The following is a 19,309-nucleotide window of genomic DNA, read 5'->3' as shown; positions in this document are numbered from 1 at the left end:
ATTTTAAGGCATAAAATTTTGCCTGACGGTAACAGCATCTAACTCAAATTCTCTCTATTAGGTTTCTACTATGCGTTGTTTTGCCCCATTATCTGAGCGTTCAACTGACTAAAATTTTGAACTGAAGTGCAAGGTCAATAAAAAAAGACCTGTTCAGTGTTAGTATCGCACATTGGGATCGAGTTGCATGTCTCAAGCTTGACAGCTCCCCCAGCATCAGTTGTGTTGTGAATATTGGTACCGAAATTGGAGTTCAAAGCCTGACTGCTTTTTATCAAGAAGTAGTCAGATTTCCAGTTTAAATCTGCATCAATACAATCCATACTTTCCCCCTACAGAAATTGCTGAGCTCCTAAAATGTTACTTCCTGTATTGTTTAAGTTCAGAAAATGAAAATGACAACAAAATGTTACCTCCTCTCTCTATTCAAATTTTATGCCGAAAACAGTGCACAATCATGAAGAAAAGCAGAAACTAACTTTATTGAAAGCAAGTGCTCGCAATAACCACCTCTCAAATAACAATAGGTAGCGACCCCCCCCCCCCCTCCCATTAACTCCCCTGTACATTAACATGAAATTGATGAATATGATAGGGAGCCACCTCCTTGTAATTTTGGAACCAGTCCTTGGGGATACCATTTTTCAAGTCAGAGCATACTCTTGTTCGTAAGTTTTGGATGGTTATAGGTATGAAAGTGCAGTTTGTTTTATTGAGAAAAGTTCACAAAAACCTTCAATTTGATGAGTATTTTAGATGTTCCATTGCAAAACTTAGTCGCAAAATCAGCATCTCCCTTTTCTTTCCAGGGTTTATGAGCACTTCACCTTATAAATGTAGCTTCCGCATTTGGAAGAACCAGAACATAATTCTTTTCCTCTTTATGTAAGGTTTCCAGCAGTGTATTTATCATCGTCAGGCAAGAATTCCCTCATGAGATAAACTTTTTCAAAGGCAGCTTTAAGCACATTTGTGAACTCGTACAACATTCAAACTTACTTGTCCTCAAACAACTTGTACTATCTTTTTGTTATGTTCTCATGGTACGAATAAAATTTACATCACCCCTGAAGAATTCAATTTTGCTTTTGAAAACAGCGATGATGCTTAGAGCCTCCTTATGAAGAGTAACACTTCCATCTTTTAAACTTTAAAACCAATACATGATAGATACTTAAAACGATTAAACTTCCTGAAATGCAGTTAGTTTTAATCGAAAGAGCACAACAAAAGCTCCAATATTATGAGTAGCATTCAAGAATTGTTGCAAAATTGAAGGGATGAAAGTTTAAACCCCTCCTAAAGTTGTCAACATTATCTTCTGAAGTGGGTGGATATCTGTAAAAAGCAACAGTTGTTGCTCAAATAACAAATATTTCCTGCAAAGACAATTCTTCAATTTTTTAAATTGGCACTAAGCTACGGACAAGTACAAGGTTTTAGACTTTTGAAATGGCAACGTTGCTCTCTGATATCTGCTGTTCCAAACCGCCTCCAAATTCATAGGCCGATAATCACTCCCTGTCACTAATGCAAATTCAATCAAAATTTAAAGGGGACGTTTAGCGAGGGGAGTGGGAGGAGAATCATTGCTGAAAGTTCTTTTAACGTTTCAGTTATGTAATTTATCCTTATCCATCAAAATCCATTCCAAGTCCTTATGTGAGTCTTTTATCTAGGATTTAATTTTGGTGCTTTTCACTGTATGCATTGTTTTCCTCTGAAACTTTAAAGAGGGGTCATGTACTGAATGTAAATCTCTAATTTTTCCCTTGTAGAATCTTGTGTATCCAAATCATAATGCCAAGCTGAATGAAATTGGGTTCATGAAGCTTGGTCTCTGTGCTGTTTTAATCTTACATTAATATTTATCCGTTCTTGATATTCTTCGTACTATCATTTTACCCTCAACCAATGGTTCGAGGTTTGCTATTTTATCCTTAATGCAATTAAAGTATATTCTTCTCCTAATTCAAGCTGCAAGCCCCCTCTTTTTGACATGACATTTCGAAATTAATTTTCATTTTTGGCTTGGCACACTTGAAGCTATTGCATGAGATTTTTTCCAATGTATATTAATTGCAAGGTACTCAGGCAGTGTTAAAAAGCCCGAAAAGCGGTTTCTTAATTCAAGTTTGACCCATGACCACACTCTCTCTTTCTCTCGCTCTTTCCCTCTCCTGCCCCTATCTCTCTGGTAAGTAATTTCTGGACTGGAACATAGTTTGCCGTTAAACGTTTGTATGCCCATTTGATTTTATTTGTTGGTCATTCATCTGTTTATTTATTTTTTGTATTTTGATCGCTACCTACATTCAATTTTGATGTTAGATAAGTGATAATGGTGTACTACTTTCAAGTATCTCATTGGCCAAATTTTGTATACTGTAAATATTTTTAGAACTGATGATTTAACATTTATTGGTTGTGTGTGTGTGTGTGTGTGTGTGTGAGTGGGTGTTGCGTGTGTGGTGGTGCGTGTGAGCGCACTATCTCTTTCAAGTATGGATGCACAACTAAAGTGACTCTTTAGTTTTGCATCAACACTTAAACACTTAACTAACATTCAATAACTTTAGTTGATTTTGTTTTTCATAGTGTTCCAAAAAGAATGTAGATTCCTTTAAACTTTTAAGAATAATTCTAAGGAAACATCCTACAACGGAATAAATACATTATACATTTTACTTCTCTAAATAATATTGTCTTCTAATCGCTCAGTTTATGGAACGTATAACTCAACTAAAGTTAATTTTCGGTGATGGTGTTGGAGTGGTGATGGTTCCTCAAAATCTCATTCATGAGTGCTCAATTAAAGTCATCAATCTTGGAAAAGTAGCTCTCACAAGCCCTTAAGATTAGGACTGAATTGGAATTTATTTCTTGAACATAATGTAGGTATGAAATAGAACGTGTCTCATCTAATAGTTCTAAGGTTACCACTAAAGTAATACTTCAGTCTACAGTGAATAGAAAATGCTAATAACCTGTGATGGAGCCATGGCTGTCTTCGGACCAAGTATTTCCCAAGCTATTTTTGCATTGAAGTATTCCAAAAATACCAATTTTGAGCCCCCCTTGGATTTGACCGAAACTGTGCTCAGATGTTTTGGTAGTTGTCCCCCCGATGCCTGAATAAAATATCAGGCCCCAAAAAAATAAATAAATATCAGGGGTCGCATAATTATGGGGGCGAGGAGAAGGGTAAAGTTGCCATTTTTGCGGAACTTTAAAAATCGATATCTCCGGAACGGTTTGAGTATGAGTAATGCTTCTTGCGCTAAAAAACGTTAAACACTATTCCCTTCAAAAATATCTATACTATCTTAATGGTTGCATAATTTATATTAATCATAATTCGGTTTTGACGGTTTGACTTTTTTCCAACTTTCCTATCTCCTTCCAAGGCAATCATTACTATGTGAACGTGAGCCAGTCGGGGTGGCTCTCTATGAAATTCTGCATCTACCACACCTTATTTGACCTTGAGGAGACTATTTGTTCCCGAGTTACAGCAATTTTGGTGTGCGCGACCGAACGGCAGCAGTTCAGGTAAAGAGAAATTGGGGCTTAATACCCAAATAGGGCCCTCTTGGAAGATCGTTTCGCAAGAGGTTTTATAATGGTGACGAGTTGGAATTTTATTTTGAAAAATGTTTCTTGAAAGCTGCCAGACCGTGTAGAAAAGCCGATTTTTAGCAGTTTTGGCACGATTTAGTATCTTATGGAAAAGAAGCTTTCAAAATAAACCTCAAATTCGGATTTGACGTCCTAAATGAATTAGGCATCATAAAACTAATACCGATCTTCTAATTGTTCGTGATAATGGAGATGTTGCATGTGTCAGGAATTTGCGATGTGACCATTAATTCCTATGTAAAAGTTCGCGAGAAACACGATGGTGCCACTGGTTTTCTCTGAAATCAACTCCCAAGCTCAAAAAAAGCTCTCAAGTTGAGGCCAAAATGGAGGGAATATCCCACCCTACCCTTAGAGTCCACCTCTACATCAAAACAAACTCTCTATGCAAAGACAGGGAGCAAATACATTGACATAGGGCTGCCACTTCATTTGGGGACTCCAAAACTGAAAACACGGCAACCCTGCTAATGTATTTGCTCCCCACAGATTAGTGTTGCTCCCAATCTTTGCATGGAGAGTTTGTTTTGATGTAGAGGTGGACTCTCAGGGTAGGGTGGGATATTCCCTCCATTTTGGCCTCACTTTGAGAGCTTTTTTTGGGCTTGGGAGATGATTTCAGAGGAAACCAGCGGCACCATCGTGTTTCTCGCAAACTTTTACATAAGAATCAATGGTCAAATCGCAAATCCCTCACACATGCAACATCTCCATTCCAGGCACACTGACTGTGAGCCAACGCCTTCAGTTATTGAAGATCGGTATTAGTTTCATGATGCTCACGTCATTTTGGACGTCGAATCCGAATTTGAGGTTTTTTTTGAAAACTTCTTTCCCATAAGATACTAAATCGTGCCAAAACTGCTAAAAATCGGCTCTTCTACACGGTCTGGCAGCTTTCAAGAAACATTTTTCAAATTAAAATTCAAACTCGAAGTCACCATTAAAAAACCCCTTGCGAAACGATCTTCCAAGAGGGCCCTATTAATGTATTAGGTCCCAATTTCTCTTTACTTGAACTGCTGCCTTTCGATCGCGCGCACCAAAATTGCTGTAACTCGGGAACGAATAGTCTTCCCAAGGTAAAATAAGGTGTGGTAGATGCAAAATTTCATCGAGAGCCACCCAAATTGGTTTACCTATGTCACATAGTAACGATTGCCCTGAAAGTCTGTTTGAAGTTTGTAAAAAGTCAAACCGTCAAAACCGAATTATGATTAATATAAATTATGCAACAATTATAATAGTGTATGTAGGTATTCTTGGAGGCAATAGTGCCCGCCGTCTTTTAGCGCAAACAGCATTACTTACACTTAAACCGTTCCAGAGATGTCAAGTTTTAAAGTTCTGCAAAAATGGTAACTTTACCTCTCTCCCCCCCTAATTATCTGAGGGGTCTAAAAATTTTCCCAGGCATCGGGGACAACTACCACAACCAAAGACGTACAGATAGAGCACTCGTGCCTAGTAACACGGGGGAGGGGGGAGTGAGGCTGCCCTGGCGCTCTGTACTTGGGAGTGTGTAACTAAGCGCGGAAATCCATGGCGGCAAACAGAAATTTGATTTGAATTTGTACTCTTGATTTTTGCACATTACCTGCTCTAAACTCGTTTTAAAAGCCCAAAACGAACAGATTAATGAAGTTGGGAGGGTGACTTTTTATAATGAACCAACTTTGGCCCAGTAACAAGCCAGGATCTCAGATAAAGTTAGTTTTTCTGTTGCTCATGGTGGTCCTGCCAGTTGAAACAGGCCGTTATGATCGTTACCTACTCCCGAATGAGATTCATTGGTCGATGACGGACCAAAAATCAGCTGAAGTTAAAAAAATATTTATGGGTAAGTAAATTTGAGGCAAAATCAGCTTAGAATACTTTTTTTAAGTTCGCAATTTTATTCCGTTGCCACCGTTAATTTGAATTTCAAACTAGTCCTGATTTCGCCGCCAACCCTGTAGCAAATCGGAGACGTGGCTTAATTTTTTTCTTGCTGCGCTCTGTCTTCATGTCTGTTACCAGAACATCTGAGCAAAGTTTAGACCAAATCCAAGGGGGCCAAAAATTGGCGATTCTGGAATAACCTCTTCTTAAATGGCTTAATCATCCTGGGACAATATCTTCTGTAAAAACATGTCTTTATGGAAACTTTGAATTTCTTTACCAGTCGTGGCTGTAGCCAAATCAGGCTCCCCTTCTAAAGTAAATCTACCAAGGCTGCACGAGGGAAGTAAATCCACTAAATACAGCATGGAAATGGGAAATATCTGCACATTTTTGCATCACTTCGTGATCATTTATTCTTCCGCCTAAGTACTGAGTGTACTCACTAAGTTCTAAAGTCTGTTAGTGGATTTTTTATAATTGCAGTATGGCTTCATATGCATGTTTTATCCAGGTACTTTTCCTCTGTAAAATCTAAATTGCTACCTCTCGACATGTTTTGAACCTATTGAGCTTGGAAAGGTAGCAACTTATTGCGTAATTACCCACTACAGGGATATCAACAGCCTTTCAGGTGTTCCAAAATTCAATCCTTTATTACTCGTGAGGTAACCTCTAATGCGTCTGTTTCTAACTGATGAACAGCTGATTTTAGGAACCCCTCTCTATCCTCCCTTTCTCTTATAAGAAAGTGTTAGATGGCTTCTCTTCAAGAACATATCCCAAATATTGCAACGTTGCCGTACGTTTTCTCATTTCTTCTTTGTCTTCAAGGAAACTAGTTGTTTATTCTCTTAAAGCTGTAATATCACACTAATTACTAAACAATGCCTTTTCTAAACTCAATCAATGATTTGCTATCAGCCTTCAAAAAGTTAGAGTACGGACTGAACTTTTAAAAGCTCCTCACTGTTCGTTTAAAAAAATTAAATTTTTTTGCAGACCTTCCGCGATTTTTTTTCTATGAAAGAGTCCAAGAAGGTGTCTAGACTGGAGAATTGAAAATCGCGAAATCGTGAGAGGGGCCGATTTTTCCCCCGACTTTTTCTCTTTTTAAGGGTAAAATAGTGGCAGAAGGCAATTTGTGACCCATCTAAACCCACCCCCCTTTGGTCAAATTAAGTTAAAATTTATGTATAATAATCCTTGACTTGTAAATGGGTTTCTTCGAAAGTCTTAAACCCTTCCCTAAAGAATTTCACCCCCTTATGCGGTGTTGCCAAGTTCCATACCCATATATGACGGGGCAATGTAGATTTTGGCGTGCGATGATCAATGAAAATCATGTAAAAACTTATTATTTTACACCGTGTGAAGAATTGTAAATTTAATTTGATACAAGCATGCAAGGTTACCATAATTTAGTTTTTTGCAATTGCAAAATTTGGCCAGAAATCTAAATTTTTTTATTAGATTGAAATCAGTGTATGATTATTCTTACAATAACATAATCAAATAATAGACTGGTAATTGATGAATTTTTACATACAATGGGGCATTATGTCAAAGTCACTCAACTTCAATTCAGGGAACGCAGCTGATCTACAAAAATAATTCCACATAAATTGTAGAGGGGATTTGATTCGTAAAAAATTCTTGAGGTGGATCGCTGACTGGTGGTGCTGACTTTAAGAGTAAACTTTGAATTCTTTCCCCCCTAATATCCCAAGGAAATTAAAGAATATTGGATTTTAATTCACGAGTAAGAAGTAAAGACAAACGTTTAGAGATTATTCTGATATTCGCTAGGAATTAAGGCCCTGATCTCTTCAAGTCAAATTGAAGAGAAGAAACTTGAAGATTCTCAGATGATAGAAGTGTTTTTTATCTGATTGTTCCAGATCTCCATAAATTGAAAGTTACAGAAAAAATATTCTAGTGTGAGAAATGAACTTTGGAGGTTCATGGCCGAAACAGATCTTGTTTAATCCCGTGCAATAACTGAACAAGCAATTTCTTGAGGTCCTCAGAATTTGCTTTGGAAGCAAAAAGTATAATTTAGACAATCTTTCTCTTAAATTTTGCATAGCACTCCTATTTTATCCAGCACGTAAAAAGAGCACACCCCTATCAAACGCAGACAGCCCAAGATTCATCTCCTGCGCGGAGAGCATTTTTGTCGCTGCTTAACAGTTTTTAGCAAACCAGCGTACAGGATGAAACGCACTTTTTTCTTTGATGAATTTTGAATATCCTTTAAAAGAAATTAAATCCCTAATTTGATAATGTCGCTGAAAAGTAAGCATAGACTTGTTTCAATCAAATATAAAATTGACATTTTCTAACAAAATTTTGCAATTGGCAAAAACTAAAGTATGGCAACCTCGCTTGCTTTCCTCAAATTAAATTTACAATTCTTCACATGGTGTAAAATAATAGGTTTTTACTTGATTTTAGTTGATCATTGCAAACCAAAATCTCCATTGCCCCGTCATTTTCGGGCACGTAACTCGGCAACACCGCATAAGGGGGTGTAATTCTTTTAAGAAGAGTTTCAATCCTTTGAAAACACGAATTTACATGTCAAGGACTAATAAACGTAAAATTTAACTTTATTTGACCACAGGGTGGTGGGTTTCGGTGGTCACACTTTGGCTTCTGCTGCTATTTTACCCTTATAACAAATAGAAAATGTCGAAAAAAAAATTGGCCCCTCTCACGATTTCGCGGTTTGCAATTCTTCTGTCTAGTGCCCTTCCTTGACTCTTTCATAAAAAAATAATTGCGGAAGATCTGCAGAAAATTCAAATTTTTGAAAACGAACCGTATGTTAATATATGTTTTTGAGTTCGAGCCATCACTCTCTTATACTTGGTTCAAGATAAATTTCAAACCCAGTCAAGTGACTGGATTGCTCCGTTTCTGTGTGCTATTTTTGTATTCATTACGTTGTAGTTTTAGAAATGATTTGGTATGCATTTAATTTAGCACTCATGAAGTAACAAGTCCTCTTTCCTGGTGTATCTATTCCCTGTGAATTATCCATTTTTATTGTGTTTGTTACAGTAGTACCTGCGTATCCTGGAACTCCTCAGGGTCCACCAACAGCTGGATATGTTCCAGCCGGTCCACACAACCCTACGGCAGGTTACCCTGGTAAGAATTATTTGTTCTTCCTACCTCTGACCCACCTTTGAATTTTCAGATAGAACCAGAACCAGGTCCCACTTGTTGTCATTTTTAGAAGGTACTCAAAGTAGGCAATTAAATGGGCCGTTCGACAGGGTCTTAATGTGAGAAGAAGTTGGATGCTTTCTTTTTAAAATCATTAACTATGCACACAACAAGAAGTTTGGGGAGCATCTCCTGGACAAGATCAAAAAAAATCTCATGAACACAAATCAAATGAAAGGCATGCAGTCATTAGTATTTTTGGCATCCAACCAGTGCTTGATTTCATCTGTGTCCAGAAGTCTATCATGTCATTAGCATTCTGCCCATCTGTGTATTGATGAGCCTTATAAAAGAGCAGGTAACTATCATAGTGGGGATATTCATCAGGTAAAGCAAAAGAATGTGTTGGACGTATTTTTAATGTTGCAAAGGCAGTCATTGTATTATTCTGTCGCTCTGTAGGCAAATCTAATTGACACCAGTGAAGAAAATAGTGCTCACAATACGTTCTACGAAAATTTTTCATTCGAAATCGTATTATAGACTTTTCTAACCTGTTAAGAATGATTTTTGTACGATATTACCCATACAAAATCTCAATTGGCAGACCCGGTGTGGAGCTGAACCATTTTTGCTCCGTATAGAGGGTTGGGAATAGGAGTATAGCAAAAGGTGTTCATAGTGGCATCATAATTTTCTTGGTAGGAGGAATGTGGCACAGCATTGTTAGACGCCCCACGAGTGAAGGAAAAGGAGAGGAATCACACGAACACTGTAAAACACAATACCAAGATGATAGAATTGCTGTTTGTTAAAAGTGAGTCATTGTGAGTTCCGGAGACAATCACTAAATTTTTAATCACAAACTTAATGCTCGTAATGGGCCTGTTGCAAGGTGCGGGGTTTTGCAAATTGATGCCTGATTCTTATGGCACATTTCACAGAAAGAACGATCGCACTTCTAAGAAACATTGAAATGACCTCTCAAACTCCAAAAAAGCTGTTTTTGGAACCGACCCATTCAAAACGGTCGTTTTCACGCGGTAACGGGTCCGCCGTACTTGTGACGTGAAATGGTTCGACAGACCTGGTTTCTTCATCACTTACAATGTATTTTCCCGTAAGGAAACGGCAGCCGCTTTTCAAATGCAAATATCGAGTCAATCGATAATTTTTTGATCCGAATGGAAATCAGAAATGGATTCCTCGTACGTTTAAATAGTTAAAACCTTCATTAGATAAATAAGAACCGACGGGATAAACCCTATTTTTAAGGAAGACTAGTCGATGGGCGATTGTTTACATCTGCTTAGTGATAGCAGACATGGACATTAGCTCAATATTTAGCCATTTTCATGAGTTTTTACTTTTTTGTCCCTATTTGAAGTTAAGTTTATTTTGTAAATCAATTGTTTAGTGCCTTAGGATCATGTTAAAAGCTGTAAAGGTATACTTTGTTACTTATTAATTCAGAACACACTACGGCAGTCCAACGCTCAAACCTGCATGTAGCAAGTCAGTTGTTACTTCTTAATATTTCACTCCTTAATATTTCACTCTTTAATGCTTCACTGAAGACACCAAAATGATAGTATCAATCATTGATGATGAAAAAAACTTACCTTTGACAATTCTGATGAGATGAGGAGACTGGTATGTTTTAGATGGAGGCAAGGAAAGTAGACGTAGGATCCTTCTTCGGTTACCAGACTTTATCGATAAATTTTTCTGTATAGTGTTACATTTAAAACACACAGGATTTTATAATAACATAAGTTTATAAAACGTGGGAACGTTCTGAATGATATAGAGGTGTTTGTTGAAGAGTTAAGAATCATTTACACGCATTAAGAGAACATCCATGATCGTTGGACTACTGGAGTGTGTTCTGAATTAATAAGTAGGTAAGTTTCTTCTGTAAATCAATTGTTTAGTGCCCTACGATCATGTTCAAAGCTGTAACGGTGCACATTGTTACTTATTAATTCAGAACACACTCCGGCAGTACAACGATCAAACCATGGATGTTTTCTCAATGTGTGTAAATCATTCTTAACTCTTCAACAAACATCTCAATATAATTCAGAACGTTCCCACGTTTTATAAATTTATGTTATTATAAAATCCTGTGTGTTTTAAATGTAATACTATACAGAAAAATTTATCGATAAAGTCTGGTAACCGAAGAAGGATCCTACGTCTACTTTCCTTGCCTCCATCTAAAACATACCGGTCTCCTCATCTCATCAGAATTGTCAAAGGTAAGTTTTTTTCATCATCAATGATTGATACTATCATTTTGGTGTCTTCAGTGAAGCATTAAAGAGTGAAATATTAAGGAGTGAAATATTAAGAAGTAACAACTGACTTGCTACATGCAGGTTTGAGCGTTGGACTGCCGTAGTGTGTTCTGAATTAATAAGTAACAAAGTATACCTTTACAGCTTTTAACATGATCCTAAGGCACTAAACAATTGATTTACAAAATAAACTTAACTTCAAATAGGGACAAAAAAGTAAAAACTCATGAAAATGGCTAAATATTGAGCTAATGTCCATGTCTGCTATCACTAAGCAGATGTAAACAATCGCCCATCGACTAGTCTTCCCTAAAAATAGGGTTTATCCCGTCGGTTCTTATTTATCTAATGAAGGTTTTAACTATTTAAACGTACGAGGAATCCATTTCTGATTTCCATTCGGATCAAAAAATTATCGATTGACTCGATATTTGCATTTGAAAAGCGGCTGCCGTTTCCTTACGGGAAAATACATTGTAAGTGATGAAGAAACCAGGTCTGTCGAACCATTTCACGTCACAAGTATGGCGGACCCGAAACGACCGTTTTGAAAATCCAAATTCTGAGGCGTTTTTAAGTTGATTTTTCGGAGGTTTCCGGTGATCTAAAAACTCCGGGGAAATTCTTGTTACATCAGGAGCCTTAGTTCTTTCGATTAAAGCAATAAAAAAATTGGTGCAACAGGCCCATTTTAAGAGTGGGCAGCAGGATTGATTCACCCATTCGCATCCGATGATTAATTTTTCCGCCGCGCCTACAAATATAATGATGCTTTCCATTAAAATATTTTGTCGCACCAGACTGAAGAAGAACTAAAAAATTGGCCTCCAGCGCGAATTGATGCGCTGCGCCTCGCGCCCCGCACCGGCGCTGGCAAATAGAGGGGCCTCCCCCCTTCCCCCGCTTCGTGGTGCGGGGACCGCACAAGGATTTTCTCGCTCAAGCCGGCGCTTCGCGCTGACGTTTAGGTGGTTGCGCCGCACGGTGGATCGAGTCATAGGGCAGGCCGGACACGGCGTATCACGCGACTTGGTTTGTTCATCTATGCAGTTTTTTCGCTCATAAAACAAAACAGTATACATGATTTTTACGTATTATTTACCGCAGATTTCATTTTTGATGACTATTTTACTGATAATTGGGTCTAGATACGTATTTTGGCGTGATAATTAGACAATTATAGCGATAATATTGAACAACAGATAAGTTTGCACTTTCTACTCTCATTTCAATCGGAGTTTTAAGTGTTCTAGGGACTTATCTTTCTAGTAAAATGTTTGAATAACGTATATAAAAGGTTTATTACTCATATAATTTACCCTTCCCCCCTCATCTCCCTCCCCCCGTCCCCCAAAAAAACGAATTAAAAGAAATCCGAACACTTTGAGAGGGAAACGGAGGACCCCCTTCCTCTTCATTCCTGAAGGGGCCACCTGTGTAGGCCTTGTCTCCACGGGCCGTTTCACGAGATTTTTCCTAGAGAAAAATCCCACTTACAAAGTTGGGAAAAATATTGAGTTGATTAATATTTTTCCCAGTACCAAGTATGGTCCTTTTACCCCTAGGACCCACTGAAAGAGGTAGAAGAAGTGTAAACGAATTGTGAGATATTTTGTTGATTACTCCATTGTTCCTTTTTGTATAGTTAAAATAATCTGTCTAATTGTCAATTGAGTGCAATTTTCATTTTAATCCAGGTTAAATACTCGACTTTAACCAAGTTATCCTCCCGCGCAAAATAGTTCCAGGACCGAATGAGCCTCGTCCCGTGGAGACGGTATCTGGGAAAAATCCCAGAAGTTTCATTCCTGCGTTTCGAACTTGGGACAAATCCCATGAAAACGTCCCTTGGAGACAAGGCCTTAGGTTTCTCAAACGAATATCGTAAGGGGGAAATACATGAGAGAAAAATACAAATCAAATACACATCAATCAATACAAATCAATAATTTTCCGCGCCTTCCTAATGGACTCATTTAGTCTTACGTCACAGCCAGCATTGATTCCTGTGACTACGGTCTCGGGTTCCAAACAATTGGCTGTCCTTGTTGCACTAATGGCGTTTCCCCGTAAGTAACAACTTTCAAATTTCAAAACGAATTTTCGACCTTTTAAACGCCGGGAACCCCAGAGGTTGCTCCCGAAGTCGATTTTAAAGCGTCAAAATAGGGGGGTCCAACCTTTAAAACGCCTTAAATCGACCAATTTTACCCGAGTTATCGCAGTTAAAAACAGGTACAAAATCATCAGTCTATCTCTCTCTACGGCCGTTTAGCTATTTACAGACAAGATTGAGGTTAGAATCATCTTGAATTTTTACATTTTTCTCGATGAAACTCATAATATTCCCTCTTAACAAGTAAAATTTATCAAGGAAAGTTAGTTTCCAGTATCATCAAACTATTTCTATGCGCTCATGTATCGACAGAGTCTTAATTAGTGATGAGTATGGCTTCGTGGTGAAGCGTTACCATATTACATACAGCATTTTTTCAGTCAACGCTCAGTCTAGCTTTAATGTGGTGATTGTTGTCAATTTTTTCCTCTCTACTGCACGACCTTACGTTCATGAACGGAGACAGTAAAAGAAAAGTGATGACTTGAGTTTTTCTTACTCAGAATCTCATGGTTTTGTATCTCTGTCACCGAAATCATCGGGGGTCGTCTTGCTCCCCAGCTATGCAGATTTCTTCAGATCGCTCGCTCAGTCTGCCTCCTATGTGAAGTCTAATCATGCTTTAGTTATGACCAGTAAGATCCTCTTTGCTTCAGCATACTTAAAAGTGTATTTTGCAGTTGGAAAATACAGTGTTTTTCTCGCAGCAACTGAACTACACTTTTCTCATTTGACTGCTAACAAGAGCACATGATGTGAGCGACTGCACAGCATAATAGATCAGATCATCCAGGACATCATCATGCTTTTCCAGAACTCTAGTTGTTCATAAGATTAATGGGTTCCATTAATTAATGTGTAACATTGTTGTGGAAAAGTGCGTCGATAGTCCGACAGAGCATTGGAAGAGGATTCTCTTTCACTTCAAGCCTAGCACTCCATCTGCAAGATCCTATGTCCTCCTCGGGACAGTTCCTTTACCAAGTTAGGTATTCATTCGCAGAATATACAGCAAACGTCTTCTCCTACGGTAAGTATATTTAAATCAATACGGAACATGTGGCAAGATGATTAGATCTTAGGCAGCATGTGTGCCAGATTGTTCCAATGCAAAACTTAAATTAAGTTTCCTCCTATTAGTTTCATGGTTTAAATTCATAGAGAAAATTTAAAGGCTCAAAGAAAGCGTAAGCTCTAAATGCAACAACACGATTACAACATTGGGTCTGGATTACTCGGTCACTTGTTGTCATTTCTGGTGCTCAAAGCTTTAAATTTCATGCATGTCTCTTCTCTCATTATCTTCGGTATTTTTTACCAAAACCTTTTTCCCAGTTAGTTCCTTCTCTAAAGGAGACTGAATCTGATTCAAAACCTTTCAGTCATAAGTGGAAAAATTTATCAAGTCATGGGGGAAGTTGACTTTCAAAACTTATTGGATGGTTTACGTACTTACCATAGGAGATGGCGTTTGCTGTACATTCTGGGAATGAATAACTTGATAAAGGAACAGGCTTGAAGTGAAAGAGAATCCTCTTCCAATGCTCTGCCGGACTATCGACGCACTTTTCCACAACAATGTTACACATTAATTAATGGAGCCCATTAATCTTATGAACAACAAGAGTTCTGGAAAAGCATGATGATGTCCTGGATGATCTGATCTATTATGCTGTGCAGTCGCTCACATCATGAGCTCTTGTTAGCAGTCAAATGAGAAAAGTGTAGTTCAGTTGCTGCGAGAAAAACACTGTATTTTCCAACTGCAAAATACACTTTTAAGTATGCTGAAGCAAAGAGGATCTTACTGGTCATAACTAAAGCATGATTAGACTTCACATAGGAGGCAGACTGAGCGAGCGATCTGAAGAAATCTGCATAGCTGGGGAGCAAGACGACCCCCGATGATTTCGGTGACAGAGATACAAAACCATGAGATTCTGAGTAAGAAAAACTCAAGTCATCACTTTTCTTTTACTGTCTCCGTTCATGAACGTAAGGTCGTGCAGTAGAGAGGAAAAAATTGACAACAATCACCACATTAAAGCTAGACTGAGCGTTGATTGAAAAAATGCTGTATGTAATATGGTAACGCTTCACCACGAAGCCATACTCATCACTAATTAAGACTCTGTCGATACATGAGCGCATAGAAATAGTTTGATGATACTGGAAACTAACTTTCCTTGATAAAGGACGACGGACCGGTCTTATGGGAAAAGTGGGCCCGGTTAAATCGGCTGGCGTTTTGATATGTTGTAGGTCTTAACCTACTGATCAAAAGTGTCAAAGGGCATTTCTCCCTATCTCGAAGTTTTACCCCTCATTTTGGGGGTCAAAGTTGCCAATTCGGCGTATAATTCGCAGTTTTGACACCCAGGTTTATTGGTCGCCTATGAGATTCTTTGATGGTTTCTTGAGTCTTTTGTATCCTCTGAATAGGCTAGAGACCATCCGAACTCAAAAACTGACAATTTTGCCTCATGGGGAAGGGGAGGGGGGTGTGTTCACGCCACCGATTTCAGAGTCGGCGAGCCGCATTAAACCGATTCTTTCGCCATGTTTTGGAGAATTTTTTATGCAAATGATTGCGACTGCATCTTGAAAGGTCGACTAAGATGCAGCTCAGAATATACCCCCGGGCGGGAGGGGGGGGGGGGGGTGCGACCGAACTCGAGCAGCGTGACTGGCTTGCGCGGGTCGGATCAAACCGATGCTTCTATTATGTTTTGGAGAACTTTTTTGCAAATGACTCAGGCTGCTTCTTGAAAGGCCTACTAAGATGCAGCTCAAAATATACCTCCCCGTCGTCCCCCCCCCCCCCCCCGTGGGGGAGGCGAAAACTGGGCCGAAAAGCCGACCGAACTCGGGCAGCGAAACTAGCTCTCGCGAGTTGCATCAAACCGATGATTTTGTCATGTTTTGGAGTTTTTTTTCTATCCCAATGAAACAGACTGCATTTCGAAGTGTCGACTGAGATGGGGCATGGAATATGCTGTATGAGAAAGGAGGTTTCTCAATCCGCACTCTCCCTTGCAATAGGATCTCTCAGCATAGGTCAGTGTGGCACTGACACTAGTAGAGTGACACTTTTTAACGTGGCTAGGACGATTAAAACTTCATACCATTCAACGTATCATTCAATTTTCAGCATATCCTGATGCATTTCAGAATTTCGACGAGGGGAGGGGTCATTTGCTTTTGGAAAGAAAAAAAATTAAAAAGAAGAAGTACATGACCTTGTTTTTTTCTTAGATTTTCTGATGACGTAAAAAAAATCTCAGCGAGCTCGCCTCACTTTCTGCACCGAGAGCTTCCAGGGTTTGATCCATTACTTATGGAGCTCCAGTAGACAGAATGAAAAACCCAGAACTCGTCAAATACCTTCAGAACTGATTGCATTGCATATATTGCCTTCTTGCGAATGCTTTGCTTTCTTCCTTGCCTTTCTTGACATTCTACAAAACTGTTTAATGCTCGATAATAATGTGCGATTTCATTTAAAAAATCACCTAGATGATATATTTCTGAAATCAACTGACGTTATATAGTCTCAGCCGTAGGAATCATCTGCACCATTAGCTTTCACTTATAGAAATATTGGGCTCAGTCGAAAATGCGTGTCAGCTAAAACGACCCTCGGAATTATGTATGAGTGATGGTGGTGGTAAAAAATGTCACTATACTAGTGTCAGTGCCACACTGACCTATGCTGAGAGATCTTATTGCAAGGGAGAGTGCGGATTGAGAAACCTCCTTTCTCATACAGCATATTCCGTGCCCCATCTCAGTCGACACTTCGAAATGCAGTCTGTTTCATTGGGATAGAAAAAAAACTCCAAAACATGACAAAATCATCGGTTTGATGCAACTCGCGAGAGCTAGTTTCGCTGCCCGAGTTCGGTCGGCTTTTCGGCCCAGTTTTCGCCTCCCCCACGGGGGGGGGGGGGGGGGGACGGGGAGGTATATTTTGAGCTGCATCTTAGTAGGCCTTTCAAGAAGCAGCCTGAGTCATTTGCAAAAAAGTTCTCCAAAACATAATAGAAGCATCGGTTTGATCCGACCCGCGCAAGCCAGTCACGCTGCTCGAGTTCGGTCGCCCCCCCCCCCCTCCCGCCCGGGGGTATATTCTGAGCTGCATCTTAGTCGACCTTTCAAGATGCAGTCGCAATCATTTGCATAAAAAATTCTCCAAAACATGGCGAAAGAATCGGTATAATGCGGCTCGCCGACTCTGAAATCGGTGGCGTGAACACACCCCCTTCCCCTTCCCCATGAGGCAAAATTGTCAGTTTTTGAGTTCGGATGGTCTCTAGCCTATTCAGATGATACAAAAGACTCAAGAAACCATCAAAGAATCTCATAGGCGACCAATAAACCTGGGTGTCAAAACTGCCAATTATACGCCGAATTGGCAACTTTGACCCCCAAAATGGGGGGTAAAACTTCGAGATAGGGAGAAATGCCCTTTGACACTTTCGATCAGTAGGTTAAGACCTACAACATATCAAAACGCCAGCCGATTTAACCGGGCCCACTTTTCCCATAAGACCGGTCCGTCGTCCTTTTACTTGTTAAGAGGGAATATTATGAGTTTCAACGAGAAAAATGTAAAAATTCAAGATGATTCTAACCTCAATCTTGTCTGTAAACAGCTAAACGGCCGTAGAGAGAGACAGACTGATGATTTTGTACCTGTTTTTAACTGCGATAACTCGGGTAAAATTGGTCGATTTGAGGCGTTTTAAAGGTTGGACCCCCCTATTTTGACGCTTTAAAATCGATTTCGGTAGCAACCTCTGGGGTTCCCGGCGTTTAAAAGGTCGAAAATTCGTTTTGAAATTTGAAAGTTGTTACTTACGGGGAAACGCCATTAGTGCAACAAGGACAGCCAATTGTTTGGAACCCGAGACCGTAGTCGAAGGAATCCATGCTGGCTGTGACGTAAGACTAAATGAGTCCATTAAAGGCCCCGCGAGTCACCACTGTACACTGCCTATATTTGTACTTAGGTATATCTAATTGAGCTTCTTTAGCTTACTGATTGCTGCTGAAGCTCAAATTGCAGAACGAATTTAGGACATTTTTGACATTAGCAGCTGAAAGTAGATGAAAGATGCTCCATTAGACACCAACTTGATATAATTTACCTGTCTTTTCAGACTTGTCTCTGTTTCAGACGCAAAACGAACGGATTAGTATCATATGCGTCGATTAGGAAATTGGAGAGGAAAACCCCGTTTTCTGACACAACAGGGAAATTCTTTTAACCTTGCGTGACATTCTCATGTATTTTTGTCTCCTGGATTCGAAAATCGCCTTGGTTTCAATTCAGCATGCACCAGTTTTCCGGAAAATCGCATTTTCCGAAAGGTCCATTTTAAGGGGGAAATTCGAATTTTCCGAAAATGGGTTGGTGTAGGAGAAAAACAATGGTCATTTTCGGACTCAGCTCTAAAAATTACATGTTGATCACCTGTCAAATGTCCCGTGCTTACTCGCCGCAGACCGATGGAATTCAAATTCCCTCGAGCCACTATTATATGAATTTCACTTTTTCGGAATCATTTGAGCCTTATTCTCAAAATGGCACTTTGGGGCAGCCAATTTTTCTTGATACTGGATCTTAAGGGATCTGTTAACACTGTTTTACAAAGGTTTCCCGTAAATACCCGTAAATAGGTAGTTAAAAGTCTGACTACATTATTATTTGAATGGTTTTGAGGGAAATACTATTAAGCTAAATTACTGCGCATAAAAATGGCGATATTTTAAAATTTTATCAGTGAAATATATTCTACTTAAATAGGAGAATAAGCTTATTTTATCAGTAAGTGTCATAAATTTATTGGGAAGAAATACCAAGAAACAAACAATTTGTCCCAATTGAGGCAACTTTTCTTGAGTGCCGCCTGAGCCACTTAGAGAGGCTGTGTGCGCTGAATTGGGGTTGAAAAATTGAAAATCAATACCCGTATCATAAAATATAATTCTTTAGGAAGACATCTACATCAATGAAGTGACTATTTGTGAGAAACGCCCATGTCCGACTTTTTGCAGGTTTTGATCCACCGTGCGCCACCTATCTCTCGGCAATCGGTTATGATGTATGAATATTATTTTATCGAATTTCTTCAAACCACTTAACTTTATTGTTAATCTCTTTACAATAAGTGATGACTACATATATTTAGAATCA

General features: G+C 39.1%; 1 protein-coding gene across 4 annotated transcripts in view; it reads left to right on the top strand.

Annotated features, from left to right (window-relative positions):
- The window catches only part of LOC109043410 (DAZ-associated protein 2), a 117,023-nt gene that overhangs the window by 36,667 nt on the left and 61,047 nt on the right, over nucleotides 1-19,309 (top strand). For 3 of the 4 annotated variants that reach the window (XR_011899331.1, XR_011899330.1, XM_019060604.2), the window contains exon 2: nucleotides 8,587-8,676. Coding sequence is in view for 2 of the 4 variants with exons in the window: in XM_019060604.2 (XP_018916149.1) it covers nucleotides 8,587-8,676 (90 nt within the window). In the remaining 2 variants the exon portion in view is untranslated. The remainder of the gene's footprint in view (nucleotides 1-8,586; nucleotides 8,677-19,309) is intronic. The other variant, XM_019060605.2, reaches the window with a different exon arrangement.

Source organism: Bemisia tabaci, chromosome 2, assembly GCF_918797505.1.
Source record: "Bemisia tabaci chromosome 2, PGI_BMITA_v3".
Taxonomy (NCBI): Eukaryota; Metazoa; Arthropoda; class Insecta; order Hemiptera; family Aleyrodidae; genus Bemisia; species Bemisia tabaci.
The sequence above is the reverse complement of the archived record's forward strand: the minus strand, read 5'-3'. Positions and strand labels throughout refer to the sequence as shown.